Below are 27,536 nucleotides of genomic sequence, written 5' to 3'. Positions count from 1 at the left end.
TTTGGACCCATGTGTCAATATTTGTTTGTTACACTAGCATTAAAACAAAACCAAAAATAAAAAACGAAACTGTTTACAATAAATCAATATTGACGACAAAAGAACCTAAGAAGTTTGTGGCCTTGCTTTGCAGTTGGTGAACCATGGTGTTAGCTCTTCACTACTGGAGAAACTGAAACACGAGCTGGAAGAATTTTATAAGCTTCCCTTGGAAGAGAAAATGAAATACAAGATAAGAGCAGGTGAGGTCGAAGGGTACGGCAATACGGCCAGAGAAGCAGGAAAACTTGACTGGGCAGACAGGTTTTTTATGATAACCAACCCTATCCACAGACGAAAGCCTCATCTCTTGCCAGAGCTCCCTTCATCCTTAAGGTTCTCTCTCTTCTCTTTTATTTTTTATTATTATTATTACCATTTTGGAAAGGCCGAGTACAAAAGCACATCAATAAAAGCAGACCGTCAATGATGGTTAGTTGAATACTTATCGCCCTTTTGATAAAAAAATTTAATATTATTTATATCATTTTGTAAAAAATATTTTTCACTATTAGTAGAGTTAATTGGAGGTTAAAATGATAAATAGAAATTGATTACAAAATAATGGTATAATTTGATTCTCACTAATTTTGAATCAAAATTAAAAATAAAAATGAAAGTGAACATAAATAAATAATAATATTTTCAAAACATTTAGCTGCATATCTATAATGAATAAAACTTTAATTTTCAAAAAAAATTTGATCTCATTTTTTTTAACCATAACACTATGAAATATCAATATTTATCAATTATATAAAACATCCAAACTTATATTTATAAATATGTATTCATTAAGTGATGATCATTGAAATATTTTTTATTATAATTATTAGTAAGATTTAGTTAATTTATAAAAAAAATTTAATTGTATTGAATGATTTCATTAAAAAATATTTTTTAATATTTTAATAGTATTGAATAATTTAAATATTATTATTTTAAGTTAAAATTTTTTTAGTTAAATATTAATATTTTTAAGTTTTTTAAATAATATTTTACATCTCTTAAGGGCGTAAGACATTTTATGTAATTAATGAGTATTTTTCTTACTAACTAGTAAAATGTTTTACATTTAAAATAATTTTTTGTTCTTCCAAATAAATATAAGTCTTGAAAACAGTTTTTAGAAAATATTGTAGTCAAAACAAAGAGACCCTTATGTTGGAAACATATGAACGAATAGACAAATTTCTTAAACCTGGAGACATGTTTGGCACTCTATGTATTGGCCTATCTTAAAATTGATTCTACCGCTATCAAATTAAAAAAGTTACTTAAATTTATCGTTTCATATATTCATTTTAAATGATGTGAATATTTAAATCAAAATTTTATTTTGTTATTGTAAAATTAACGCATTGTTATCCAAAGAGATGAATTGGTTTTTTTATGAAAAATATATCAATTATAAAAAATATAATACATAAATAAAAATTATTATATGACATAGATGAATTTATAATTTTCATTATAATTATTTTCAAAACAATTAAATGAGAATGTTCACATAATAAATTTTAATTACAGAAAAAATTCAATCTAATAATTTCTCCATTTTTCCGTCTTTTTAACCCTTTGACAAACCCGGTTGCAAGTCTTAATTTATGGCCCTGATCTGCGGTCTGCATAAGTGAATTTTACTTCAATACCATACAATCTGCTTTCCTCTAATTTCTTGTGATTTTTTTTTTTTGGTTGTTGCATGCAGAAATACCTTGGAGTCGTACCTCTTGGAACTGCAAAAGCTTGCCACTAAACTACTTAGTTTGATGGCGAAAGCTTTGAAAATAGACGTGACGGAGATGATAGAGTTGTTTGACGATGGGATGCAATCGGTGAGGATGACGTACTATCCTCCATGTCCACAACCAGAGCTGGTGATGGGCATTACACCTCACTCTGATGCAACTCTTCTCACCATACTGAACCAAGTGAATGGAGTAGATGCTCTTCAGATAAAGAAAGGTGGAGTTTGGTTCCCCGTGAGCTTCCTCCCAGATGCCTTTGTCGTGAATGTAGGAGACGTTCTTGAGGTCTCTCTCTTGCTGACTTTAAGGAAAATAAAAAATTGCTGTGATTAAACAATCTTTTCAAGAAGAGATAACCCTACCCACCTAAATAGCATTGTCATAATTTTCCGAATGTTTTTTATTGGTTTATTTTTTGCAATATGGCTGATCTGATTCTTGATTTTCATTGCTGCCAGATCTTCAGCAACGGGGTTTACCGCAGCATTGAGCACAGGGCAACAGCCAATTCAGAGAAAGAAAGAATCTCCGTTGCCTTTTTCATCAACCCCAAGTTTGAGGCTGAGGTTGGGCCTTCACCTAGCCTGATAAATCCGAAGAACCCTCCATTGTTTAAAAGGTTCAGGATGGAGCAATACGTCAAAGATTTCTTTTCCCGTAAGCTCAACGGAAAGACATATCTGCAGCATATGAGCATTGAAAATGGAGAAGGCAACTCTGCTTGATGTTGAAAACCACTTTCATATGTGTATATATATATGCTATATGGTTTGGTAATAAATTGAATCATATAAAGTATGTGTAGCATATATATATAGTTCGTGTGGTATGAAAATAAATGCAGCTTTGATTGTAAGATGAGACGTGAGCCCAGCTGCTTCTGTAGGGCTGCGTTGGAAAAATAAGTTGTTTGTCATGGTTAGTTGGATATGTCCAGCAGTCGAATGAATAACATTTTACTAATATGAATAAAATGTGTGGTTAATTACTGGTATGTTTCACAATAAATCAAAGCGTTTAATCAGCATATGAAGAACACGATGTGCAAGCGTGTGATCACAATAAAACTAGTAATAGGTTGGTAAACTCGCATCTTTAATTACAATGATCTTTTTCAAGGAAAATACGTAAAAATTCAATTAATGATACTGTATATATCTTAACCTTAAGAAATAAGGTTGATAAATTAATGTATCAATAGAAATATTTATATATTTTTATCACTGTCTAACCAAAAAAAAAAACTATTATCCTCAAGTTTAAATTCAATATATTGAACGGTCATCAAAAGGAAAATCGAGGAAGCAAGGAGGAGTCCTGCACAACGAAGCAGGTGTGGTAATATTGATGTTTTCCAAAACGGTAGGAATAATGAACCCCAATCCTGCTGAACTATTAGTTATTAAAGAGTTATTTATTATCTTTTTCATTTATAAATACGTTTATTTAAATTACTTGTTGATTGAGAGTGATTCGACAAGTACTGTAAGTTGATTCAATCTCTAAACTCTCAAATTAGTAGATGACAAATCCAATACATGTTGCGTGAACCAAATGAAAAGGCGGATCAAGTTGCTAAAGGAGTACAAATTAAGGTCACAAGACATGCTGCTGGTGTTTGAGTACAGACGTGATGCAGGAAGAGAGTTCTGAGACAATTTTCGTGACTGAAATGCAAAGGGAATGGTAAATAGGTGTGACAGCTGATTGTACACTGATGGTATGTTGATACTCATATGATTATGATGCTACCTCAGAATAGGAATTAGGAATGCTGTGTGCTGGGCTGGTAACGCGAGGTCATGGCTGCAGCTTGAATGTTCTATCTAGGCTGTAGAGAAGTTTTACAGCTGCATTAAGACTAAGATTTTGACAGGGGAGTCCAATGCCCTTTCATTAATGGAATCGTGTTCTTTTTTTAAATTAAAAAAGAATAGAGGTCTTGAAACATCTCTTTCATTTAGAAATGGAGAAAACAAACTATTTGAAAGACGGAGTTGAAATGCAAAAAAGGCATAGCAAGGCAAGTGTGAATTCCCAACTTCCAAGCACCACAACACATGGCAGTTATGCACAACAGATGATTTCATGACACTTCCTCCCAGCACCGCCCTTCACAGTCAAACATCAAATAAACCAAAGACACTTTCCTCTGTCCTATCGAAGCCCAAAGCAGGGAGTCATCCATTTTGGGCCTTTTGATTCCCTTTGCACCTCCAGCCAGCAAAACTCCTCAATCGAAGCCGCCAAGGCATTACAACCTACCAGCTAGAACTACAAGAGACCAAATGATGATCAGAGTTACCAACCATAAAGTAATGCAGCAGCAGCAGCAGCAGCAGCAGCCCCCACTGCCAAATCCTGAACCCATTCTGCTTGAACTAGCCAATTTCGCAGCACAACATATCTACAAGCCCAGGTTGTTGTCTGGGAAACGGTTTAATATGTTTCCTCCTGTGCCAGAGATTTGAAAGTTAAATCTGACTAATTAACTGGTGGTTGTTGTGGCAATGTGCAGGAAAGAAGCTCTTTTAAGTGCGAGACCAGACCCTGGTTCGAGAATGTCGTCTTACCCTCCGGCTTCTTAATGGTTTCCAATTTCTGCTAGGGAGAAGACACATGACTACATCAGTGCTGTCCTGTCCTCCTGGGCTATGTGGTCTATGGTTTTCTGTAACTGGTAGGGTGAACAATCTGTGCTTTAACTTCTTTTACTACGTACTTACTATTTTCAGTATTTTGTATGGAAACGTGCTTAGGCCTGCTGTTAATTGGCAGTTGTCATGACTTGCTGTTAATCCATTTGGATTTCCCAGCAACATAGCATTCCTTTTTAATCTAGTATTCTTGTTTATAGCTGCTGTTCATGATCTTCTCAACAATCCATGATTCCATGGAAATTTGAGTTTCTCGACAAGGCCCTGCATTCTCACACAGTTTGTTTCATTGCCCGGGGCATGCAGGAACTAATTGGTCAGATTCAGTCAAGAAGGTCATGGCTCGTTGTTTTGGTCTATTAGCAATCAGGCCAAAACCAAACCAAACAGCAGATTCTGTAACTCATATAGAAACAAATTAACCATATCAATCCAGTTTGACATGATTCCGGGTTAGTTGAAAAAGGTAACCCTGTCAATACCAGTTAGCAAGATTAAGAGTTATAAATATCATACGAGGCATTGTTTCCAAAACCATATAACAAAAAGGACTCGTAACTGATAAGCATCCTATGAATGGTCAAACTGAAATTTCTAAGGAGTGCAGTATAACATTCGCTTATATAGCTAAAAATTCTTGTAGAAACAGACATAAGAGAAACAAATGAGAATGTGAACAGAGGCAAAAAGAAAGGCCACAGGTGTTTTAGGCGTCCTGAAAAGCAATCGGGCATCTGCTCAGCATCTAGTAGAGAAGAACTCTATACAAGTTATATGGTGTAGCGATTCTTCGCAGCTCTGTCATGCTTCTTTGCATCGTCCTGAAAGAGCAAATAGAAGTATGAGTTTATACCCACAACTTGGATATAAACTGAAACAAAAGATTTCGGAGATCAGCATGATATGAAAGATCTGTACAAATTCAAAGAGCCATTACATGAAATATGAAGCCTATAGTGTCGTTGTAATCAAGCAACTCTTTCCACTGTTTCCCGATGCTTATCTGCATCAAAAACAAAAACCCATGAAAATTGGTTTTAGAATTGCACAAGCCATTTTTCCTAACCAAGTAACTCTTAGTCACCTGGGCAGTTTCATTGGCAGCATTCTTGGTCCACAGTGCTACTTTTTCCTGCCTGCCTCTCACACTGACAACTGCTCCACAGATCTCATCACCATACTCGAACTGTTCTCCAATCAGAGCCAGTAACTAGTACAGCAGATGCATAAGAGATCAGGCCACATTGTCCATTAAGCCTCAAATTTCACATACACAAGAAAGCATGACATTAGCTGAAACAATACCGTGTACAGCCAACACGTATCTGACTTCCCCCTAGGGAAAGTTACAGTCCACTTTCCTCCATTAGCACAGACAGGGTCTTCCCACTTTGGCTCGATTTTATATTTGAAACAATGAAAGTCTGCTCCCACAGCCAACTTGCTTGGATGATGTATGTTATTGTAAAGACTGTAATCAGAATAATTCAAAAGGTAAATATTTAAGTGACATTCACAGGAGAAACAAACAGCAACTAACAAAAGAAGTGAATCATGAAATCAGTAATCAATGGCGGCAACATGGTCACAGTTACCATAGCTGTTCTTTGATGATCATAAAAGTTATTCACCTAGAGGCAGCAAGCAACAATCCCAAAATTTTAATAAACAAAGATTAAGTTCCCTTATGTCAAATAGTGATTTCCACAAGGTTGATTGTATTGGATTAAAAGAACAAATCACTTCAATAACAAGCAATTGTATGAAACGGGGGCCAAGGAAACAGATCTCTGTAGAAGGTAGCTCCAAAATCCTTACACAAGACATTTTTCAACGACAATAGTGAAAACAGCTTGCACTGAATTCCATCATATATCAAATAAAAATAGTCCTAGGAACAATTGACTGATAACAAACCTTCAATTCCAGTTTTCAGCAAATATCTCCAATGTTACCGAAACCCAAATTCGGAAAAGAAAAGAAAACGAAAAACGATCTTCTCTTTCAGATGCCTAAAGCTAAAATCTAGCATATCATCGTAATAAGGAAAAAGAAGAGAAAGAAATCAGCCACAGAACTGAACAAAACCAAAAATAAATTATAAATTTCCATTGTCTTAGCAACCCAACCTTCAAATCGAAAATTAAAAAAAAATAAAAAAAATTGGGAAAAGCATAGGAAAGAGAAAGAAGGAATAGTTACCCCCAGAATTGTTCGACGGAGGCGAAAGTGTAAATAGGTCGCATAGAGCTACCCCAAGTAGCTTGCTTGGATTTGGCAGATGGGTTATCGAACCAGAAGGTCCAGGAGTGCTCCAGCGGGTGGGACTGCTCAACTACACCTCTCTTTGAGGAAGACGACGTCGAATCATCATCTTCCCCTACGATCTCACCTTCCTCCGGCTCGTCCTCTTCGTCCTCTTTCACGTTAGGGTTAGGGTTCTTGTTCTCTTCTTCATTGATGCTCGAAGATTTAAGATTTTCCTCCACACCCATATTTTCTCTCTCGCTCTCTCTTCCTTTCACTTTCTATTCGCTTTGGGTTTCCCCTTTATCAGCTAACAGAGGCTTCCTCTCTTAATATTTTTGTGTGGTGATAATTAGGGGAACCCAAAGTCTAAGACCCATGGTTCTTATATAATGACCCAAATCAAATATAAGAGAAAAAAACTGTTATTTTAATTTTTCAATGTCTAGTTTTCTTTCTATGAAATAATACGATATATTCATTTAATTATTTATAATTTCTTATGTATTTCCATCAAAAGGAAAGACTCAAGACAGATCTATCCTCCGATCGCTTCAAGCTCTTTCTTCCCTCCGCTTCAGCGACTGGGTTATGTCCATATCTCGAATATCAAATATTTGTATAAGATACCATATTTGGGAATTGAAGTTTTATTTAAGTCGTTAATTCAACTTCTTTGCTTGCATTTTCTTTCTCAAGAATTTCAGACTCCTGTTTCATTGCATTGTTTTCTCTTTGCAGTATCCTAGGTTGAAGTTCATAGATATTATCATAACGTATCAAAATTGTGATGCTGTTGTTGGGAAGGAAATGAAGAAAAATGTGAATTTAGTTCTATTGGGAGTTCACATGTAAGTGAAATTAGAGTGTAAGTTCATTACAGAGATGTTGCTGCTGTAACGTAGTGCTTTTGTTGGTGTGTGTTTACGCAACAGTGACTGAACTGACAAAGGTTTTCGCTTATGGGTGGGTATTGATTGTATAATTAGTAAGCTTGGTTTAACCTTCAAAGGACTTAGGTTTAGATTGTATAATCTTTATGACTTTATCTAATGGAAATTGGCCCTTTTATTTTATGTACATAAAACTACACGTCAATGCCTTTTTGATGATAGCAAACAGTTATAAGACTGAAGCTTAACAGAACTTTTGCTTGAAGTCCAAAATTTCTACCGGAATGAAAAATTCCATTGATGGATTCGAGAAAACAAGAAGGAATTAAGGTAATGCGCTAAGATAATTTACTAAAGTAGAAAAACCATATCATTCAAGACTTGATTGCTACAACAAACATCATACATACAAAGAAAGACAAAGAAAAGCAAAAGGGAGGGTGCAGCTATGATGGAAACTATACTTATACCTTTTCTATATTAAATATACACGTGTTTGTTTACAAAAATTCCAATTCCCTGAAAAAATACCTCATTTACAAATACTAATTTCTTTTTTTCCTGTCCCCCACAAAAACAATATTAACAAGGAGATGGAACAAAGGCTGTTGCAATGAAGATGAAAGAAACAAGAGCTCTATATATATTTATGACAATATTTCTCCCTCTTCACCAACTTCATTCATAACTGCATCCTCATGGTCGTCTTCAAAATACTCATCTTTCATGAACAAACCCAGCTGATGCAGTGGATTTCTCCTACCATGCCAGTAATTAGAAAGAGAGAATCCAATCAGCATCTCGAGTTCCTTCACAATCTCCACATTCTGTTCAATCTCAGCTGTTTTCTCCATCTGAAAATCCAGGCAATTAAGATAACAGCATCAGCTGATGCTCTAAATTCAACTTTTGAATACAGTATTACAGTGATCTAACCCCCTAAAGCCAGTAGTAGAAATATGGACAAAACAAAAACACTAAAATGTGAACCTGTTGCAATGCATTTCGAGCAGCTTCTCTTTCTCTTTCCCGTTGCTTTTTCAACTCGACCTCTGCCTTCATTTTTGCTGCAGCTTCAGCAGCTCTGATTTGAGCTTCAATCTTTGCCTTTTCTGTACAGAATACAAGAATCCTCTATAAGACCTCTAAGCACACAATTGCCTTAAATTAGTTATCCAGCTTCGAACAACTACTAGTTAGTCTCCATATCCAGCATCCAAAAAATTATGCACCAAATGGGCTAGTATTATAAATCAATCACACAAAATAATGCCTATATAGGTATCTCAGAAATAAGATAAAGATTTCACCTACTTTATAATATTCAAATTTATATAAGATGGGATCAAATTTATTATATTGTATAGGAAGGCAGATATTGTCATCCTGATAAAATTAATATGGTGAAGACAAGCAATAAAATAAGCTGTGCCATCTAACAGTTCATATATAAAATCAGCTGAAAATATATGCATAAATAAATAAGTAATAACCATTAAGTGAATAAGTGATTTTCAAACGGCATACATGTCTCTTGAAACACCTTCAGAGAACTTCACTTATTTCTTTTGATTCTATTTGATGAGTACGCATAAGTTTTGCATTTTTCAGAGGCCAAAAGAAAATAAGGAATAAATCAATAAAAAATACCATTAATAATCAGTGTATCATCTAAAATGCAACAAATATTAAAGTCAAGAACCAGAACAAGTGTGAAGCTTAATATAATAGATCACCTTCTCGCTGCCTTCTTTCCAATTTTTCCTTTTGCTGCTGCATCTTCACTGGATCAGCTTCATCGCCCTAAGTAACAAGGCAGCATAAGTTATTGCTATTCAACACTAATTCAACACCACACAACATAAAATATACAACAGGCATCCAAAATATACCCTAGCAGAAACTTACATGATCAAGTAGTCTCTTCTGCTTAGCTTTCAAAATCGTGTCAGCAAAACGGCTTCTCAGCATTGCAGCTCGGAGAGCCTTCTTCGGCGACATTTGAATAGCAAAAATAGGAGTTAACAATCCTACATCAAATAATGAAAAGAAAAATCATTAAACATTCCACAGATGGAATTACAATAACACCACAAGCCACATCCATTATTGAGGGCACAAGGAAGAAACTAACAGTTAATATCAGCAGATAAACTGACCTTCACCAGATGCAGCATCTGTTGCAGGAGTTGTAAGTTGAGAACTCAGACAAACGTTCTCATCATCCAGAGCACTTACAGCCCCTTAACATTTTTAAAAGCATTTCAATACTCGAATCAAGAATCAAGTAGAAAATCATGAAACACGATCAAAACGTTTCCTCACCATCAGAATCTGGATCAGACTTGCTCATTTGTGATGTCAATGTGCTTTTAGCCTGGCAATCCTAGATTTTAATATAAAATATCAACAACATATCTCATGGCACTAATCATAACAATAATCATGCTACTATAAAAGCACTATGTATACCAGTTTAGAGGCATCAGTTCTACACACTCTAAGATCTCCACCCAATGATCTCTCTGAAGTCACATCTAAACCAAAAAAAAAAAAAAGGTTAAGTCATGGCCTAAAATAACAAAACTTAGGTCGCACAAGAAATTATCAACTAACCGCTGGAAGATGCATGGTTTGAATCACTTGGAAGGCTACATTGACACTTAATGCTGCCACATGAACTGCATTTGCAAGCACCTGGACTCAATGGTGGCTTGGCATTGATAGAGCCATGAGCACGCCCACCACTAGTGGTGCCTATAAGACACATCTCAAATTAGCTCCCCTATAAAGAGCCATAAAGCAGACTTTATTCTGCCACTTCATACCTTTTTGTAAGCTTTTTCCTGCCAACCTGCTAACACACTTCTGTGCTGGTTTAGGAAGCTCAACCTATAAACAAGCCAAGAAACTCAGCATCAAAACAAAATGCAAACTTCTATGGTAACAACATAAAATGAGCAAAAACATAGCTTCAAAGCCAGAACTAGGATGCTCACAGCAAAAACTACATAGACTATAACTCTGACTTACTATGCAATTTTAAAATCCAGCATCTTTCTTTAATAATTAAATCAAATTACAACAATCTAAATCACCACAAATAAGCATAAGCATGTATGTTCAGAAATACCATGAACGGTACTTCTGCTGCTCTTCCATTCAAAGGTACCTTCACAACCTTCTCCTCAGATGGCCTTGACATCTTGGGCAAAGAGTAATTTCGGGATAGCTGGCTTTTAGGACAACTCTGTTTTGATTCATTAACATCTTTCAGTCTCACACTCAAATTTTTCCCATGCCCACCTTTAAGATCTTCTTGATTCCATTTGTCCTCCAAAGATTGCCATCTCACCTCAAAAAACTCATTCATTTCTTCTGCCATTTTATGAACATTATTAGAAGCGGGATTATACAACATGGCATTAGAAAACGTCAGTTTAATATCAGCCACAAACTCCTCAATGCCAAGATAAGTATTCTTCACTAGCTTGGACTTAATTGTACCCAAATCCATAGGGTTCTTTACTATCGAGAAATAATCAGGAATCCCTAATGCTTCAGGATCCACTGGTTGATTAAAAACCCAACCAGCTGGATGTTTCATCAGTGCCTTCAGTAGGGCAGAACACTGCTGAGTCATACTACGATCCATCTTTCGCCTCTTCTCAGGTCGACTGTCCACAATCACCCCTTCTGCTCCACGCTTGTAAGAACCTGAAGTCCCTTTCAAAATCCCAGCAGATGATGTCTTTTTTCCATTGAAAGAACTGCTCAGTTGCTGCCCAAACTCAAAAGATTGTGGTGCAGAAATTGCTTCTATCCTTTGAGAAGGGAACTTAATCTTCAACCTCTGCTTTGGCACAACACTTTCCGTAGCAATCATTTTGGGATGCCAAACACCAGGAAAAAACTAAAAAAAAAAACAAGATTAAACAAGCCCGTAAAATTTCTTGAAGCAGCTACAAACTACATATAAGTTATTAAATAAAAATAATACATAAAAGCATGACTTTTATTGGCAGGATCAATATCAAAACAATCAGACAACGTAGTTACACAAAACGCTTATCACAAAATTCATCAAACAAATGGTAACATGTCATGCTAGCATGGAATCATGAGTAAAACTAAGAAATTTCAATAGAAGCAAAAGCTAACCACTTGCAATAGGGGTTTCTTCATGTCCAAGCGTTGAGAAGAAACCAATAGCCCAAATCGAAAAACCAAGTAAAGCATGAAAACCCCAAAATTATAGAAAGCCAATTATTTTATTTCCTTTTTCACGGAAAAATTTTTTTAAAAAAAATCTTAGGGCAAAAAGTTGACCAACAAAGAGCAAAATTTCAGAACAAACGCAACAACAGATATAAGTTTAAAAAATATGGAAATTCAATTTGGATCAAGCATTAGCAAAACCCTAACGGAGGTTATATCTAATTTAAACTGAAAATTCTGGAACGTAAACACATAATTTTGCATAAATACTTCGAGGAACAAAAGGAAGTTACGATGAACAAAAATATTCAATTGAAACTAAAAACCCCTCCAAAAAGTAATAGAAGAAAACTAATCAGAAGCTCATTGATGACAAACCCCTAGCCGACTCATTCATGACAAAACCCTAGCCGACTCATTCAGGATGACATTATTTCACCAAATCAAACAAAAGCACGACATTTGAACCGATTCGGAAACAAAAGTAAGCTAGGGTTTTGTGGAACTTACCGAAAATCGAATCAAACAAAAAAAAATCAACTTTGACCAATAGATCGATCGATCCGCGACGGCGATAGAGCTACGAGCGAGCGGAGAAGCGAGACATGAGTTTAATCAAAACGAAAAAAAAAGAAAAGAGCAAGAAGAGAAGAGAGAGTGAGAAAAAAAAGCTAGGGTTTATCTCCTCACCGCTACTCTTACTCCACTGCGAGAAGGAAAGAGGATAGTGTAAGACTCTAGGGTTTTATTATCTATCTCAACTTCTCCGTGTTGACGCAGACATTTTTTTGTACCTTTGCTTTTTTATCGAGATGATTTAAATAAACTTTAAAAATTTTAAAAATTGGATAAAGATAAAAATTTAATTTAATTTAATCAAAATCTAAATTATTATTATTATTATTGAAAATATATTATTATTATTATTCTAAAAAGTATTATAGTCCTTTTATATCTTTTAACATGTAATTTTTAGTAATTTGCTATTTTATTAGTATTTTAAATATCTTCTCTTTTATTCGTTTTTTTTTCATGTCACTTTCACCTTTATAAGTTTCTTAAAAAAATATTGAAGAATTACCTTTTGTAATTACACATTCTTTTTAGCAAATTAACAATTAAATATTCTTAAAATGCAAAAATAATTTTTTTTTTAACTTCATTATAAACTTGTTGGCATATTTATATTAGTAATAACACTTAATAGAATTTTTAGATTATTTAAAAAAATTCCAATAAATATTTAATTAAAATTTTATATTTTATTTTCGATCAAATATGTCCTTATCATTAATAATTAATTTATTATTATTAATTAAAATAACATATGTAATTTTTTATATCAGTTGATATGTTAATAAGTAATTATAAATAATGATGTATTATATTGATATAACATAATGACGTCACATGACAGTTGTGATCATAAAAGGACAAATGTCATTTTAATAGTTAGGCATAAGTTATAAATACTTATTTAATTTAAACAAAAATATAAAACTTAATTGAATTTAATAAAAAAATAAAAAATTTTAAAATTTTTTTAATAATTCAAGAACTTTTTATAGTATTATATCTTTATATTAATGGAGATATTAATGACCTATGATGTTAAACTTACAATTAATTGAAAATTTTAATAGTAATGTAAGTAATGTTTTTATTTAGATAAGTGCATGTGACCTTAAATTTAGAAGTACCAATTCATACTCTTTTTCTTTCTTGTGTGTGTGTGTGTGTGGTCGACACTCGAGAATGCCAGTAAGTTAAACAGACATCAACATGTCCTTGTTAGTTAGTATTTTATGGTGGAAAGAAAGTATTGCACAGAAAACTGTGTTTGTGCCATGATCTTGTTCTTGAAGCTTCATCAATCCATAGATTTGCAATTATTCAGGTAGCTTCTTCCTCCAATTATGATAAGTACCATGATTTTGATTCTTTTGAGGATCAACAACAATAATAACATTAACACCAGAGGTGTTTAATCTAAGTTGCCTGATAAATATACAGATTACAACATGAATTTGCTTGCATTATGCAGCTGTAAAAATCAAATTCCAGGGTCTCAAGGGAAACGAAAAACTTCCTATGGCAAACAAACTGGAAAAGCTGAATGGCAAGCAATATTTCTTTCACCTTGCTCAAGGATTTATCAGGGGATGCCTCAACTCCTCTCTGGAAGCACTGTTATAATAGGCGTACAAGGCCAATTGGACAGTCCCCAAAACTGTTCCAATTCCATTCGGAACCTGTACCAGGGGAAGAATATTAGAAGAAGACTCGGATAGTTATTGCTGGAGACCAAAATTGGGGGACCTTCGGTAGTCCTTACCCTGATAGTGATTGAATCAGTTGGCATTGGAGCAAAATAGAACAGTGGAAACGAAGGCAAGAGAGAGAACTTACATAGATGAAAGCATCATGCTTGAACATTCCATATACAAAGAAAGCCAGACTCATCAAGAATGTTGCAAGAGAGAGAGGGAATGGCATGTATTCAACACTTCTCATTTTGATCACCAAATTCTGGCATGGGAATGTACAGAAAACAACATAAAGTGAGAAGGAATTCTGCAGTCTGGATGGTCGAAATATATATCAGAAACTGTGATGAACTTACAATTATGAGTAGAGGAGAAGCAAACATGGAAACCAGAGATGCAATACTTAAATATCCAACAAAGAGTTGCCGCGATGGAGAGTCCAAGAATCTCAGGCTCACAAAAACTATCAAAGCAAATATTGCAAAAACTGATATCAAGAATCCCAACATCTTCAGCTGCAAACAACATCCAGAGGACAACAGACACTCATGTTAAATTCTATAAAAGGGCATTCCTAAGACCATCCTGCCATTAAACAAATTACTAAATTCTTAACATAAGTACCTTCATTGGCTTTGCAGCATATCGAATAAAAATGCAGATGTAAATCAATTGGAATACTGCCCCAGTGGAATTTACTGTTGCCACCAGGATAATACCAGGTTTTACAAGGGGCATGCCATACCAGAGACATATCAAGCAGTTCAAGAGGGCATAAATGTAGGGCATTCCTGAGAACTGTTCTGTTGACTCATTTCTGATTATTCTCTGAAATGTTGGTCTGGAAGAAAAAGAAAGAAACCCTCGTAAATGAGCCTTTCCTGTTCAGCTTTCTCGTATGATCTTTGTCACATCCTTAGAGAGATTTAAAATAACTTACATAGGTGACAGGAACAGCACCAAAGCAAAGATGTTACCTGAAAAATTTGAAATCAACAAATGAGAATTAGAATACTCTTCAAGCCATCCCGGCGATTCAAATCAAAATGGAAAAAATAATTGATCTTATAAGAATGTGTTTCAACAATGAAATTCAAACTTCCTATCACCCTTTGCTGTTTTCTCAGCAATTTATGAAGATTATGGTCCTCTGCAAATTCTAAACAGATGAGCAGACAAATAGTTAACTGTAACCAATGCATCTAAACTGTTCCATGTTCTTGGATACTGATAACTCTATCTCAAGCCATCAAATTGTAGCTCATTTTTCTATTCCATGATTATTTTTGCTAATATCTGAAATCAGCCATTAAAAGAAACGGAACTAGAAGCAAGAAGAGGAAAGAATTGGTATGGAAAATTGTCAAACTGGAAAACCGCATCATGTAGGATACTTTACAAACAGTTGTTTTGCTGATTGACATTTCAAAATATGGGGCAAAACTAGACATCAAGCATAACATGAGAGGTGAAAAAGGAAGCTCGAGAGACAGATAACAGGGAAAATATTGACAGGCTACCTGCAACCCCAGCTGCATCACTGCAAACTGCATAAACTGAAGACAAAGCTGTAGAAGACATTTGCAAAACTCAAAATATGTCTCTCTCTTTTCCCCACTTTCTCTCTTCCTCCTTTGTACTTTTGCACATAAATCCCAAGAACAAGCTTCTAATTATACAAGACACCAGCTAAACGATCAAGTCACATAAAAAAAAACAGAAGCAACTTTTCTGTTTATTTTCCATTGGATAGATTCACAAACCACTAGTTTTCGTTGTCCAATCATTTCTCTCTGGGCACCATTATTTTATGCTCTTTTACTGTTGTGTGTTGATCACAATCTATCAGTTTAAAAAACGCCTCAGCCTGGGCCAATTACCTTCTACAGGCAAAAAATTAAATGGTCCAGCCTGATCCAAGATATGTCCACTTTCTGATACATCACTGCCATTTTCATGGATTGTTTCCACAAAATTAACAAGATAGAAATCAAACCACAAAAACTGGAAAAAGAAAAGAAGAAAATAAATAAAAGAAGTGTCTGTTTGCCCTTAAAGAAAAGTTAGTTAAGACATATGGTGTAGAATTGAAATCAACTTTCCTGGTGCAGGATTATAGACAGATCCAAGTGGGGCCGGTAGACTTGGCTCACCTGATGTGAGACCTTTCTAACACAGATGCTAGTACAACTACTCCACATACTTGTGTAAGCCACATGTTCTATTCGTGCCCAACAATGCCATAAGTGGATATTCCAACCTTTGGATTATTCCATACCCTATCCAAGTCTTCCAGTCCCCTCCACCTCTTCTTATACAAACCTCGAAGTGGAAAACCAAATATCTTTGGGGTTGGGGAAAATGTGCTGTTTCTTCTTAATAAAGTTATTTGCTTATCACAAAATAAGGAATAACATGTATATGTCATCCATGTGTTCTCTTCCTTCTTTCTCTCACTACATTCCCCAGTCATCTTCCATATATTATAACTTAGTATGTATTTGTTATACACAAAAAATAAACAATCTTATGCTAATTCTTTACATTTTTCTTTTTTTGGTATTTAAATGTTTTATGTGAGGAATTAAAGTAATAAGAAAACAAAAATCTGATTTTCAAAATTACAACCATTTTCCAATGTCTATGATATAGTATAATAATGGACGAAATATAAGAATTAAATAAATGTTGTTAAATAAAGACATAATATCTTAAAAAAATTTTGAATTATTTTAAATTATTATTTTTATTGTGTTTGCATAAGCTTTTATCTTGTATTTTGATATAAAAAAATCTTATTATTAACAATGGATTAATTATTTTTAATTAAAATAATATTTATTAATTTTATATTATGTAACATAATGATATATCCCAATGAATAGTAATGTGTAATAAAATTACGTGTTAATGTAATAATTTTATTTTTTTGTCAATATTATATGAATGTAAAATAACAAATATAATTTTAATTAAAAATACAACACTTTGTTTAAATTTTAAATAAAAAATAAGAATTTATTTAAAATTTTTAAAATAATTCATAAATTTTCAAAAAGACTAGGGGTCCATCAAAATAAGTTTATACCTTAGTAATATGCCGGACTGTTTGACTATTCGTCCAGTAAAATAAAGGGTACTTTTGGGTTTGTTTGATCCACAGAAATGGGACCCATGAAATCATCCCACCAATTCTTCCCGCCCAAAAATTTGGCCTTTAATACTTTCTTCTGCAACATCGGAACCTCCAATCTTTCTCGTTTCTCTGCAAATACGATGTCCCGAGAGCAAGATTAAGACGCTGGTCTTCAGTCTTCACTCTGTACTGTTACAAATTCTAGCCCCCGAAATCCAAGCTGATTCAGAGAGAAGAAGAGGAATGGGGATACAAGGGCTTTTGCCTCTATTGAAATCAATAATGGTACCAATCCATATCAAGGATCTTGAGGGCTGTAGTGTGGCCATTGATACCTATTCTTGGCTCCACAAAGGCGCCTTGTCTTGCAGCACTGAGCTCTGCAAAGGATTACCCACCTCCAGGTCCCTCTCTGTCTCTCTTTCTTTATACCCTATAAATGCACAGGCACAGCCAGTGAATATCTGTTTGTGGGTTGTTTCATTGGGGATTTCCAGGTTTTGGATGAAATAAGGTAATGTGTATTATTTCAATGATGCTGCTGTCTTGAAGACGTTGCCCTCTTTTTCTTTAGGTTTGCCTCATCCAGGTGAAAATTATTAAAATTTTATCAATTTGGGTTATTTGGGTGATGGGTTTTTTCTAAAATGATCAAAAGCATGCCTCTGTATATATTCTTTATTTTTCTTCTACTGCTAAAATGGGTTATTGTGGAGTAATTTCTTTGCTGATGATTTCAGTTTATATTTCTTAATTTAGGGAAGTTTAACGGTAAAAGAGAAATGGGTTTTCTGGAATTTATGGTTTGGTAAAATATTGTATATTTTTCCAAATAATCAATGGGCATAATAAAGTGTATCTATGAAGGGTTTATTTATTGGAAAAGCATACTTTTTGAGTGTTTTATTAAGTTCCCATTTAATGGCAAATCAAACCATCCATATTTTAGTTTCACCTTGTTTAATGATTAATGAAGAAGCTTTTCAAAAAAAAAAAATTGATGGATGAAGAAAGAACACACGGATGGAGGGAAGATTTATTCCTCTGCTTTTTTTCATTCTAACATGGGTGCATTAATTTCTGATCCTATAGGCACATTGAGTATTGCATGCATAGGGTAAATCTGCTGCGACATTATGGTGTTAAACCTGTTCTTGTCTTTGATGGAGGCCTTCTACCAATGAAGATTGAACAAGAGAACAAGCGTGCTAGGTTTGTTAAATATCTTTTTTAAAAATGCTAAATTTGATTTGGATTTAATATAAATATAAATTTGTCTTGCCTTGCTATTCAACTAAGGAAATAGGTAAACTATTTAAGAAGTTGTAGTCCTAATTTACATGGCATTGTCGTCTTTTGCTAGCTGCCTATCTATTACAGGGATCAAGATTTATATATTTAACGTACATTTGACGTACTTTGGTGTGCATATAGCTCTGCTTCAGTATTCACCAGGTTCATAAATTGTTTTTACTGATCATTCTTGTTCTGATAGAGCAAAAATTTTGGGTCACTGTGACTCCATGGTTGTGATATAAGCCTGAGGCCAGGGTTTGGATAGGCAGTGTTACTTGAAACCTCTTTGAGAGAATCTATGTTTTTCATCATATTGCTTCATGTAAGGAATTCACTAATGTGCTGTGATTGGTTCACAGCACTTCCCCTTCATACCAGCCAACCTCATGTCTATTTAAGAATGTACAAAGTCAACCTGCCTTTTGGTTGTTCTCTATTGTGATCCCCCCCTTGTTTCTCTCTCTCTCTAGTTTAGGTGTCAGGGGCTAGTTTTACACAATATACATGGACTCTACAGTGGATTGGTCTGATCTTCGAATGAGTATTGTGGACTAAAGAAATTTTTCATGTCTCATAAATGCAGAGCTAGGAAGGAAAATCTTGCACGAGCCATCGAGCATGAGTCTTATGGAAATTCTGCTGCTGCTTATGAGTGCTACCAAAAGGCGGTTGACATTTCACCTTCAATTGCACATGAACTAATTGTGGTAAGAAATGTATTATGAAAGAGATCTTAAATTTTCTAGAAGGAATCAATCTTTAAAGACTCCTTTTTATATTATACTGTTTTTGCTTTCTCTGTTGACATGGTTGTCTGTGGAAGGTCCTGAGGCAGGAGAATGTATGTTTTGTTGTGGCCCCTTATGAGGCTGATGCGCAAATGACTTTCTTGGCTATCAGCAAGCAGGTTGATGCAGTTATCACTGAGGACTCTGATCTCATACCCTTTGGCTGTCCTAGAGTGAGTTGTGTATCTATTGATTATTCTGAACTTCAAACTACAATCTCTCTCATGTTTGCAATGAAAAGTTACTTGATTTTCTGCTTTTTTTAGTTTCACTATTATGAATCTAAAGTGTTACAGTCCTTTTATGTATTGCAGGTTATCTTTAAAATGGACAAGTTTGGGCAAGGTGTTGAGTTTAAGTCTTCCATGATACAGCAAAACAAGGAGCTGAGCTTTGCTGGATTCACTAAACAGATGCTGCTTGAGATGTGCATTCTGAGTGGTTGTGACTATTTGCAGTCACTGTCAGGAATGGGCCTAAAAAGGGCCCATGCACTTATGAAAAAGTTCAAAAGCTATGACAAGGTGAGTGCCATCATGAATACTCCGTATAGATTGAATATCTTTAACAACATAAACCAAAGAAAGCTGTTCTTAACAAGGGAAAATTATGGTAAAGGCTTGCAATTCTTTTAAGCGATTCATGCATATTTTGCTTATACTAATTCTTCATGTCTCTGTCAATGGTCAGTGGTTGGAATAAGTTCTGTTGTACACTTGGTGATGATCTGATACTTTTTTTCAGGTGATTAAGCACCTGAGGTACAGCTCTGTTTCCATTCCCCCTCTTTATGAAGAATTATTCAAGAGAGCAATATTTACCTTTCAGCACCAACGAGTCTATGATCCAATCATTGAAGATGTTGTACATTTATCTGACATATCTGACAACATTGGTGATGATTTGGACTTTTTAGGCCCATATCCTGAAGAAATTGTTCAATTAGTGAAAATATTTTTGATTGCTGCCTTTATTGACAAACATTTGATAAACCTTAATTTGGAATACACTGATACCCCAACATATAGCTCAAGGCATAGCAAGAGGTGATCTTGATCCATTTACGCAAATGCCATTTCAAGTAATTGCTCTGTCTACTGTTTAGTTCTATTTTTTACTTTCATCATTCCCGATAAGAGCATTTATTCTTGAATTCTTGGTCTTCTTTAACAGGGTGTGAGCAATAGTTCTCAGCTGGTGCTTGACAGAAATTTACACATCAAAAGTTTTAAACCAGAGAGTGAAAGGAAAAAGCTAGATTTGCCTGTGCAAAAGAATCTCCTGACAAACTATTTCTGTATCCACTGATGCTAATTTCTCTTTGATTTATGGCATATTGTAGGAAAAAATAATTACATTATTGAGATAGAATAAGCATTTTTCAGTTATCATGAAGCAATCTAGGTTGTTTTACACTTTAAAAGAATGAGCAAGTGGGTCATCTTTCAGGGTAGAGAAGTTATTCCTCAGGCATTTTAGTAGTCTGCGAGGAAAATTAGACAGTTTCTTTTTCTGTGTTACACTCTGCTTATATGACCTTTCCCACTGTGTGTCTATTTTCTAGCAAATTTGACAAACTTTCTGTTTGTCCTCCTTACTATGTGTTTATTTGCTCACTTTCCATGTTTCAAGAAATCTATTTGATTCTTCCAAAAGGATTACAAATAGCGGGGTCTAGGGAAAAGCAAGTGCCATTATGACAGAAAAGGGTGTGGTAGAAGGCTGGATAGCATTGAGAGTTTGGGACAAAAATGATAGAGGATCCAATGAATTTTTAAAGTGTATGACAGTGACAAAGCCAGATAATCATATAAAGGAATGACTTAATAGTTACACCTGATTGCCTTTCTAGCCATTTATTTCAGCAGGGTGGATTCTGTATTCATTCTTTCTTCTTTGTCTTTATTTATTGTCATTCCTTAGCACCAAAAGGCTTTGCATCTCTTGAAGCAAAAAGAACCTTCAGGGCCCCTCGGGTATCACCTAAGCATTCAAGTCCGGTTGCTGATTCTTCTATCAGTCCTAAGGAACACATTATTGCGGAGGATTCTTGTTGTGAAATTGATACCTTGTTGTCACCTTCACCTGACTCTGAAAATACTAACAACTCAGTAAGTGATGCCAGCGAGAGTTACAACAAATTTTATTTCATTTAAATAGTTGTCAATATTCTTATGCTTTCTGCCTCAATTTCTGCAGGCAGAAAATGGTTTTAATTCCAAGCTTCCTGAGTGTTCAGAGTCTCCAAGCCCTGGTAAGGATATATGCTTAACAGATTTATAATTCTATGATGAGTTAACGCTTACTTTGTGCATTCATGAATTTAGATGAGATGAGAAGCCCTGACCATGCATTGCCACTAGAATCCAACCAGTCAATACATGGACCTTCTCCAACTTCACGTAAGGAGCATGATTGTAGTATTGTCCTAGATGCAGTGAAAAGCAAAACAATAACAGAGATCAGAAAGGTCATCGTAAAAAGTCATTACTTTCAGAATAAGCAACATAATGAGAATGATCTGGAAGATAAACAAGGAAAATTTTGTAGCAAGGATGGTATTGCCAATGACATGCCTGAGAGTGGCAATCCTGATGGTTATGGAAATACCTATTTTAAGGGAATGACTTTAAAAAGGAAGAACTCCTCACTAGAATGTCTTGAAACAGTCAGTCCTTTCACTTCTCTTCTTCCTGGTTTTATAATTCAAGCTACCATTTTCTTCTATTTCTGTCTAAAATTATTTAGCTTTATCAGGAAAATGTGAATCCGAAGCAAATCTACATGGGTGCATCCCGTGATGATAATGGTAAGCATTAATCAGAAAGGCTCTTAATGAACTATATATTTTCTTGAAAGTTGGTTTGCCAGCTGATGTGGTGATCTTTTTGTCACAGTGAATCTGACTAATGGATTGATGCTTAAAACTACTTTATTGACTTTAAAACTATTAATCAATAGACCAGCATGCTCATTTTTCATTAGAATTGATGCTCATTTTTCTAATATTATCCATTCATTTCCTCCCTTTTCCGTCATACTCTTAGTTTTCGGTCCAATTTCTATGTCATTTCATATCTCATTGTGTTTGCTTTGGAAGCTTATTTATCATACCATTGTGCTGAAGTTGGAAACATATATTCATATTGCTTGAGTGTATTGCTGCTGTTAGGTTTTTGCTTCACCAATAATAATGCTAATAAGATTGCTGTCAAATATGATGGTCAAGTTGGATTGTGTGCATTTACTGTCATTTTATCCCTTCAGCTTCCCCTCTAAAATGGTTGGTTTCGGGACTGCAAATGGCATTCATATACTAAGGTTCATGAGTTTACCCATCAATACAGAATTAAGGATATTGAACATTCATATGCCATGTTCACCATGATTGATAAACTAAACTAGTTTTGCTTAGTACTGATTTATATTCCCGTAATGGTTCAATTTTAGCACAAAAGATAAGAGCTTTTACTGTTATTTATTTATTTGTAGGTCATTGCAACCCTAATCTGGCAACATTTATGGAGACAAAAGCTGCAGAGGCAAAGTTTGGATCTAACATTTCACATTTAGGCCATTACTCTGACATAGCAGAGAAATCCATGGAAAGATTTGTTTCAGTAATATCATCATTTAGATTTTCATCACCTGGTTCACGTGCTAGCGGTCTTCGAGCCCCTCTTAAAGATGCTCGGAACACATGTACCAATAGGTAAATAGGCTTAAGCTCTATCCTGTAGTTAATTGCACTTATAGGATATATTCCCAGCATTCATCAGTTACAACTTGGTTTCTATCTATTGAAGGTCATCTGCAGCTGTGGATCTTGGCCAGTTTGCTTATGTACCAAAAAACAAGAAGGCCACGTTAGCATCACGCAGATTTTGAGTTTGGTAATTTTTAGAAGTGCAGAACTTGTTGTGGGCTGAGCATTCACATCTTCTGCTTCCATGGCTGTTGATGCTCTGAAGTCCATTCATCTTTTGAGATTGTAAGTGACTCTCACCTTCATTCTTGTTTTCTTTGCAATGGCTTTAATTTTTAGAAATTCTGGTCTCAGGAGACCCATGATTTTGGACTGCTGAGGACTTTAATTGAATTGCAGCCAGCACATGTACTGTCCGTTTAAGAAAAGATGTTAAGAGTGTACTATTTTTTCTTCATTTATACAGAGCTCCTGATTGAAGAAACTGCCAACAGCATTGGTTTTGTAATTGTTATTGTTCATTAAACTCGCATTATGGATAAAAAAATCTGTGGTCTAAAATCTGAATCTAGAATATTTTTGAGGGGCAACATATTTTGTTTATGGGATGCTTTGAACTACAGATGCTGAAAGATCAATGATTTTGTATGCATTGATTGTTGTTGAAATACCATAGGAAAGATTATGAAGGGTTGTAGTGGCTTTTAATCATGAAAATAACATTCTGGTTCGATCCTGAGGCTTACCATGGCAAGTGATTTCTTTTTCTCCCCAAAGGAGCTCTGTTTGGTGTGATTATGTAACCAAGCCACCATCTGATCCCTCCCTCTCTCTCTCTCTCTCTCTCTCCTCTGCTACATTATGTTGCTTTTTGGTCTCGTAATTATTTTCTTGGAACTACTTATTCTACTGCCTCATTGTTTACCCCAAGTTTTTATAGAGAGATTTTTTTTTCATTAAACTCATCATAATGAGCTGTAATATCCAGAAAATTATGGATGCTTGTGAGTTTCTAAAGAAATTTCGTGTGATTGAATCCTCATGTTGGTCCATGGTAACGTGATTAGTGCAAGGGGCTGACGAGAGGCAGCCGTTAACTTCCAGTTTTGATAAAAGGGGAGATGAGCTGCCACAAGTAGGCAGGCAGCTACTTTAAAATGAAGGCAATGACAATCAGAGCAGGCAAAATAAACGGAAACTGAAACTTGGGTCCACATTCCATAAGCTCTGACATGGCAGAGATTCATTTCAGTAATCTCACCATTTAGGCTTTGATCATCTTATTCTCGTGTTAGTGGTCATCTGCTGCTTATGTTCCAAAAATCAGGAAGACCGGGTTTGCAGTTTTGGTGTCAATTGGTAGAGTTCGGAAGTAAGGTAAACCATGGGTAAATAATCCCTAACATTAAACATAAATTAAAATATTTTAATCGATTTTTAACTCTCAAACAGAGAATCGAGGGTTATCAATTTTTACTTGTTCAAAGCCAAAGTCAAGTAATCAAGGGGAGGAATATTTTGTATGCATGTGCCATAAGCAATAGTTTTCCTCAAGAATCGGGATCCTAATTTCTTATTCATACAGTTAGATTTAGGATCAAACATTTACAGAATAAAAAAAAAACATTTCTACCATCCTTCACCAACCCAGCAAGGATAAGGTTGGCAGTTTGGTTACAACAGGGCCTCTAAAACCCACCTTCCCCGATTGGACATCTTCGTATGACATGTCCTAATCAAAACCTTCACGTTAAAGTATATCGAAATGCTTCCTCCGGTGCACTCCAATTATATTCAGTAACCCAAACAACAAGGAAGTCTTTGCAACACGTATCTCTCTCGGTTTTGTGTCAATTATCTTTATCCTAATTTAGTTGACCATATGAAATCATTGGGAATTTCTATATATATATTTCTTTGCTTTCTTTGGGGTGAAAGCAACGTTTCTGAAAACGACTGCTACGAGTATAGGCACATTAGCCCCAAGGTTTATTATTCTTGTGGAATTGAAAAAGCATCTTCCTCCTCCTACCTTGGCTAAGTCTTCTCTGGCTTTCTGGAAAAATTGGAAGTTGTTTCAATGTGAAATGGTAATCCATACAAATACTCCCTTTGTCTTTTTTTCCCTCTTTGCATTGAAATTGAAATGAACATGTTTCAATGGGAATTGTTTTACAAATGGATTCTTTAGCTTTTTGCTTTAGAATTTGCTACCCCATAATGCAACACTCAACTGATTGTATAGTAATTGTTGAAAATGATGAGGTTCTTCGATCGAGCAGATAACCATGCAGACTCTAATATTTATAAATTGGTTGAAGCAACCATCAATAATTAACTTAATTACAAAGTTATTAAACGGGTTTGGGTAGTTATAAAGGTATGGTGAATATATTACTAATTTTTTATACAATTAACAATGTATTAAAATTCAAGTTGGGGTAAAAATTTTAAAAAATAATTTGATAATTATAGGATTTGAATAAATTACAAAGTACTTTATCCGTTGACAACTCTATTTGAAGAGTTTTTTAATAATATTTGTATATTAAATATAATAAATTTTAATATATTAAAAAATGTTATCTAATATGATAAAAAATGTACTAATTAACAAAGACCCTTATTCAAAAACTTGTAATTTTATAAGAATTTTCAATTTCAATTTCTGTTCCTATGGCATTGGATTTGACAACTTTAAATATTTAAGTGCTTTGCAAAACAAATCCAATTTTTGCATCCCAACAGCCACACATTGTTAGGTCCACATTATTTAATTTGAGCAGAGAAGAAGTCTTCATTAATTATTTAACATTTTTCTACTAATTGACTTGATGATTTCGTTTTCTCTTCCCTCCATGGCCTAACCTCGTGTTTCTTTGGACAAAGCAAACCCACAACCCAGAGAATTAATGAATGATTTTTAATTAAGTTCATATTATTAAAATAAATTAAAATATTAATCAAGGATCATAATCTTTCTGACCTAAAAATCGAGTTCCAAAGAATCTACGGCTGTGATGTGGTCCACGTCACCGGTGTGATGGTCTGACAATATGGTTGGCTCTCTCTTTTCTGACAAATTCGTCACTGTCCTGACACGTTGCACCGGATAATTCACGAGAACCTCGTGCACCACACGTGGCTTCGTTGTCAATTTCTATCCCAATCCAGAATTTAATTATTGACTTTATAATGTTATATATTTTAATCAAAACCATATGATTTGCTATAAAAAGTTTGATTTATTTTTAGCCACAATTGTTAACACGTGGGATCGGAAAGCGATTCCACCTAATTAGTTGTTATCCAGAATTGTGACAAAGAATTAGATAAGAGGATGATATGCAATATGTAACATAATAATGATGTTATTACTTAAAATGGAAAAGGAAAATAAAAACCTAAACAACAAGGATGATAGTAGCAAGTTAATTATATGCAGTAAACATTATTAGGTCTCATGGTTGGGGAGCATATTTATAATGTGGAATTTTCAATGTTTTATGATAATTGAATTTTACTTACGTAATGATTTTAATTAAAATCACAAAAAATTTAATTTTTTAATGATTTTTTGACAAAAAACTTTATAAGAAAATCTGTCCCTGAAAATATTATCCGACAATGTTAATAGTCAAAAATTTTAAAAACTATATAATTGATAATATTAATATATTTATGAATTATCCGTAGAAAAATAATTTATTTATGGATTTAACTTGATACTATTTTATTTTCTTTTCATGGAAAATTGAGATTGCAGTGAAGAAGGTAAGAAGATTACAACTAAAAATCTTAATATATAATGAAGAGTGAGATGATATAATTTGATTTTATATTATATATTTTGTTAATAAGCTAAATGAAAGAAGATAGCATATGCCCAATCTCAAAACATTTTACATTTTGCCCAACAAACATGCATGTGTCGGTTATCTAATATCATAAGAACATATTGGGATTTTATCTTTTGAGCAATAAATATTTAAATATTTTGGGAAATAATGTGTATGTATGCTTATTGCACATGGGGATATCGGAATCAATGCTATTTTAATTTTTAGCATGTTTTTCATTTTAGATTTATCTCATCTTTTAATTACAAAAGGCCCCAAAAATATTCAAGGACTTTAATTGGTATACGACGGCCAATCTGATTTCCTGTTGAAAACGTTGTTACTTCCTATATTTATTGTAATCTAATTTAGACTCGTTACGCGTTAGTATCTCCAAACCAACAAGCAAATATAAACACCTGGAATAAATCAAACTTTGCTTAAGTTTTCTTTTTTTGGTAAACTAAGATACAAATATTTTTATATTTATGGAATGTACACGGCACCCTGAATTCTCATCATTAAATTAAAATATAATTAGATCAGTCTTTAACTTGAGGCATATATAGAAAATCCCCTTTTAATTTTAGCTGGGTGTTTCCTGGCCAAGCACACGGGTAGACTAGATAGAACAGGATTTTTCACTGTTGAGAATAGTTCCTTGAACTTCATTTTGATTTTGTATAATGATCCTGTCAA

At 34.4% G+C, this 27,536-nt stretch overlaps 5 protein-coding genes across 10 annotated transcripts; 2 read left to right on the top strand and 3 right to left on the bottom strand.

The window, feature by feature from the left end:
- The first annotated feature begins 125 nt into the window (after nucleotides 1-125).
- On the top strand, nucleotides 126-2,696 carry LOC110424547 (oxoglutarate-dependent flavonoid 7-O-demethylase 1-like). Its single transcript, XM_021439142.2, has 3 exons — nucleotides 126-375; nucleotides 1,751-2,075; nucleotides 2,249-2,696. Exons 1-3 carry the CDS (start codon nucleotides 221-223, stop codon nucleotides 2,513-2,515), a joined length of 747 nt encoding a protein of 248 aa, XP_021294817.2. The 5' UTR covers nucleotides 126-220; the 3' UTR covers nucleotides 2,516-2,696.
- A 2,159-nt stretch (nucleotides 2,697-4,855) lies between these two features.
- Nucleotides 4,856-7,247, bottom strand: EIF4E (eukaryotic translation initiation factor 4E). Its single transcript, XM_021438569.2, has 5 exons — nucleotides 6,650-7,247; nucleotides 5,753-5,918; nucleotides 5,532-5,657; nucleotides 5,385-5,450; nucleotides 4,856-5,268 (listed from the first exon to the last, which is right to left on the bottom strand). Exons 1-5 carry the CDS (start codon nucleotides 6,940-6,942, stop codon nucleotides 5,218-5,220), a joined length of 702 nt encoding a protein of 233 aa, XP_021294244.1. The 5' UTR covers nucleotides 6,943-7,247; the 3' UTR covers nucleotides 4,856-5,217.
- Nucleotides 7,248-7,934: 687 nt separating this feature from the next.
- Nucleotides 7,935-12,562, bottom strand: LOC110424770 (DNA-binding bromodomain-containing protein). 2 transcript variants are annotated; one of them, XM_021439446.2, is made up of 11 exons: nucleotides 12,316-12,562; nucleotides 10,721-11,500; nucleotides 10,416-10,479; nucleotides 10,204-10,344; nucleotides 10,060-10,124; nucleotides 9,913-9,973; nucleotides 9,747-9,830; nucleotides 9,496-9,617; nucleotides 9,324-9,390; nucleotides 8,578-8,699; nucleotides 7,935-8,441 (listed from the first exon to the last, which is right to left on the bottom strand). In XM_021439446.2, the coding sequence occupies exons 2-11, from the start codon at nucleotides 11,471-11,473 to the stop codon at nucleotides 8,235-8,237; spliced, it is 1,686 nt and encodes a 561-aa protein (XP_021295121.1). In that variant the 5' UTR covers nucleotides 11,474-11,500; nucleotides 12,316-12,562; the 3' UTR covers nucleotides 7,935-8,234. The 2 variants fall into 2 exon arrangements, with proteins under 2 accessions (XP_021295121.1, XP_021295123.1); XM_021439448.2 differs by having other exon boundaries at nucleotides 10,760-11,500.
- A 1,111-nt stretch (nucleotides 12,563-13,673) lies between these two features.
- Nucleotides 13,674-16,119, bottom strand: LOC110424431 (bidirectional sugar transporter SWEET2a-like). 2 transcript variants are annotated; one of them, XM_021438990.2, is made up of 6 exons: nucleotides 15,593-16,114; nucleotides 15,013-15,049; nucleotides 14,697-14,913; nucleotides 14,429-14,587; nucleotides 14,215-14,334; nucleotides 13,674-14,057 (listed from the first exon to the last, which is right to left on the bottom strand). In XM_021438990.2, the coding sequence occupies exons 1-6, from the start codon at nucleotides 15,651-15,653 to the stop codon at nucleotides 13,950-13,952; spliced, it is 702 nt and encodes a 233-aa protein (XP_021294665.1). In that variant the 5' UTR covers nucleotides 15,654-16,114; the 3' UTR covers nucleotides 13,674-13,949. The 2 variants fall into 2 exon arrangements, with proteins under 2 accessions (XP_021294665.1, XP_021294666.1); XM_021438991.2 differs by having other exon boundaries at nucleotides 14,003-14,141; nucleotides 15,593-16,119.
- A 1,142-nt stretch (nucleotides 16,120-17,261) lies between these two features.
- Nucleotides 17,262-23,902, top strand: LOC110424072 (5'-3' exonuclease family protein). 4 transcript variants are annotated; one of them, XR_016351748.1, is made up of 15 exons: nucleotides 17,262-17,612; nucleotides 18,301-18,420; nucleotides 19,088-19,211; nucleotides 19,328-19,465; nucleotides 19,589-19,816; nucleotides 20,037-20,213; nucleotides 20,302-20,373; nucleotides 20,466-20,589; nucleotides 21,225-21,403; nucleotides 21,492-21,546; nucleotides 21,620-21,960; nucleotides 22,050-22,101; nucleotides 22,785-23,004; nucleotides 23,099-23,283; nucleotides 23,465-23,902. XR_016351748.1 is itself a non-coding variant. In XM_089784861.1 (14 exons), exons 1-14 carry the CDS (start codon nucleotides 17,452-17,454, stop codon nucleotides 23,178-23,180), a joined length of 2,073 nt encoding a protein of 690 aa, XP_089640987.1. In that variant the 5' UTR covers nucleotides 17,262-17,451; the 3' UTR covers nucleotides 23,181-23,902. The 4 variants fall into 4 exon arrangements, 2 of the variants coding, with proteins under 2 accessions (XP_089640987.1, XP_089640988.1); XR_016351747.1 differs by having other exon boundaries at nucleotides 23,353-23,902; XM_089784861.1 differs by having other exon boundaries at nucleotides 23,099-23,902.
- The last annotated feature ends 3,634 nt before the right edge of the window (nucleotides 23,903-27,536 follow it).

Source organism: Theobroma umbraticum, unplaced genomic scaffold, assembly GCF_002168275.2.
Source record: "Theobroma umbraticum cultivar Fairchild unplaced genomic scaffold, ASM216827v3 scaffold_204.0, whole genome shotgun sequence".
Classification (NCBI taxonomy): Eukaryota; Viridiplantae; Streptophyta; class Magnoliopsida; order Malvales; family Malvaceae; genus Theobroma; species Theobroma umbraticum.
The sequence above is the reverse complement of the archived record's forward strand: the minus strand, read 5'-3'. Positions and strand labels throughout refer to the sequence as shown.